This window comes from Stegastes partitus, unplaced genomic scaffold, assembly GCF_000690725.1.
Source record: "Stegastes partitus isolate 25-593 unplaced genomic scaffold, Stegastes_partitus-1.0.2 Scaffold807, whole genome shotgun sequence".
NCBI lineage: Eukaryota > Metazoa > Chordata > Actinopteri > Pomacentridae > Stegastes > Stegastes partitus.
Window position 1 is genome coordinate 46,863 of NW_007578538.1, and position 2,798 is coordinate 49,660.

A 2,798-nucleotide genomic window follows, 5' to 3' on the forward strand; every position below is an offset into this window, starting at 1 on the left:
GGAGAACCCGGAGAGAACCCACGCTGCACGGGGAGAACATGGAGACTCCACGCAGGAAGATCCCGGGCGACCTTCTAGCTGTGAGGCGACGGTGCTAACCACTGAGCCACCATGCAGCCCACATCTGATGAGAAATGGTGTTCTGCTCAGTCACTGCTGTAACGGAGGAAAAAGAGAAACATGTGATGTGTGACAGGTGGAGGAGGAAAAGTTCAAAGCTGCTTCAAAAGGAAATACTTCAGCAAAGTACAAGAACCCTGAAGTTGTGCTTCAGCGCAGTACTCGAGTACTTTGAAATGGGGCGAACTGATCCTTTAGTGTTTGTGGTGCAGTTCGGGCTGAGCACCAGCAGACGTCAGTGCAGGATCAGCGTCTGCTCACGAGCTCACGGGTCTCAATACAAACGTGCACGTGCACCTTCTGACGACAAAAAACCATTTCAGTGCAAAACATGACGGCCTCAGTGTTTCACAAGGACTGGAGTTAAAACAGGGAGGGAAAAGAAGATGTTTGTTTTGAGGAAAAGATGCATGAATGATGGTAGTTCAACAGGTTTGATCAGCATCTATGACATGACGTCATCCTCTATGTGCTGCCTGTATGAGGCCCTCCAGCAGGTCAGCTGATGGAGCCTCACCTGGAGGCCACAGACAGCAGCTGTGTTGGTTGGTTAACGCACCACCGACGGTTTCTGGTTGAAAGAAATCATTTTTTTTTTAGTTGTAGCTGTAACATATACGTTTTATTATTTATCTAAACCTACAAACTAACTGAAGTTTTCATATTTTTTCTCACTAAACGTTTCCTGTTTCAGCTCAGTCAGCATCACCAACATTATGTTTGTTTGCTAAACGCCACAATCATGACAGAGAGAAGATTTAATGACTTTCTTCAGAGTCACAAGTTTACATCCATGTCCTCAGTGTTTGGTGGCGTTGCCTTTAACCTGTGTGATGAAGCAGCCTGTTGTCGTTTTCTCCTGATTTTACTTCTTATTTTACGTATTTATTGACTTTTTTCACTAATCCAGACGTCAGTATTTTATATCATTACACTGTGTAGACACATACAGGAGCAGAATGCAGATTCATCTTTTGTTCTAGTTCACTAGTTCTTATATTTTATGATATATTTTTACTTCCTACTTCTTTAAGGCTTCTGATTGGAGCATCTGTAGCTGGAAGCAGTTTCCCCTGTAGGGGGTCCATAAAGTAGTTCTGATTCCTGACCTGGGTCATCGTCCATTTGGACCCCAACGGTTCAGAGAGGGAGATAATAAAGGTTTGATTTTATACAGCGGNGACGTGACAGCAGCTGTGGAAGAGCTCAGAGATGGACTCCAGGACGTTCTGAGGGACGCATGGACAAACATCTCACTGGCCATCACTGACGTGGATGTTCTACTGTCAGAACCAAAACCAGAACCAGAACCAAAGACCAGAGCTGGGTTCTTAAGATGTTCACGAGAAATCACTCTGGATCCAAACACAGCAAACAGAAAGTTGTTATTATCTGATGGGAACAGAAAAGTGACATTAACGGATCAACAACAGCATCATCCTGATCATCCAGACAGATTCATTGAACGTTATCAGGTTCTGAGTAAAGAGAGTCTGACTGGACGTTGTTACTGGGAGGTGGAGTGGAGAGGAGGAGGAGTTGATGTAGCAGTTTCATACAAGAACATCAGCAGAACAGGGAGCACGTATGAATGTGGATTTGGATATAATGACAAATCCTGGTCTTTATATTGTTCCACCAACAGTTGTGTATTTTGGCACAACAAAACTCAAACTCTCGTCTCAGATCGTCCTCCCTCCAGAGTAGGAGTTTACCTGGATCACAGAGCAGGTGTTCTGTCCTTCTACAGAGTCTCTGACACCATGACTCTCCTCCACAGAGTCCAGACCTCGTTCACTCAGCCGCTACATGCTGGAGTTTGGCTTCCTTATGGTTCTGGAGACACTGCAGAGTTGATTAAAGCTGAATAGACTGAAGTGTTTAAAGAGCAGCTGGTTCAGATGTTTGAGTTTCCAGCTGGTTCAGTCTCATTGTACCAGTAAAACACCACGACTTGTTTTAACTGTCTGTTGTTTTAATCAATCAGCTGTTATTCTACAGATTTATATTCCTGATAAGATCTACTGAGAACACAGAAAGAACGTTTTCATTCACATGTTCACTGGAAAAAAGAAAATCATGAATTGTTTTGCTGATATTTGATGTTATTTGATAGAAACGTTCTGAATATTAAGGATTGACTGTTGAACAGGTTTCAGTAAAATCACAGCAAAAAGTCATAATTTATGTATAATCCATAAAAACAGTAAATAATGTGGAATCAGATGATTTTGTGTGAACAGATGATTTTGATTCTGTTTTTATTTTCATCTCATTGTGTTTCCATCCATGTGTGTTGGGTCTCTACACAGTAAAACACACTTTAATTGGCTTTATGAGTCTTTAAACTGGAACTATTTACTGTTACTTTATTGATTCAAAGTCCTGATAATATAGAGTTAAATGACAGAAAAACTATATTTAAAAAAAAAAAATCTGATAGAATTTGTTTGTTTGTTGTTTTTGCATCTGACTGTTAAATTACACTTTTTATTTTTCGACCTTTAAATCAGCAACACGTATAATTATTTGCTGTTAATTGAAAGAAAGATTTTGTTCGTTAAGGATTGAAAAATGGAAAATAAGGTTTGAAGCTGTGATTTTACAGATTTTGTGTGTTTAGTTTTTTGTTTGTTGACGGAGACGTTCGTCTAAGATTTGTCTGTGATTGGTCGGTT

At 40.7% G+C, this 2,798-nt stretch overlaps 1 protein-coding gene across 1 annotated transcript in view; it reads left to right on the forward strand.

Moving 5' to 3' along the window:
• LOC103365071 (tripartite motif-containing protein 16-like) overlaps positions 1 to 2,185 on the forward strand; it is a 20,482-nt gene extending 18,297 nt beyond the window's left edge. The window contains exon 3 of the mRNA XM_008292402.1: positions 1,298 to 2,185. Coding sequence (XP_008290624.1) covers positions 1,298 to 1,991 — 694 coding nt within the window. The 3' untranslated portion in view covers positions 1,992 to 2,185. The remainder of the gene's footprint in view (positions 1 to 1,297) is intronic.
• The last annotated feature ends 613 nt before the right edge of the window (positions 2,186 to 2,798 follow it).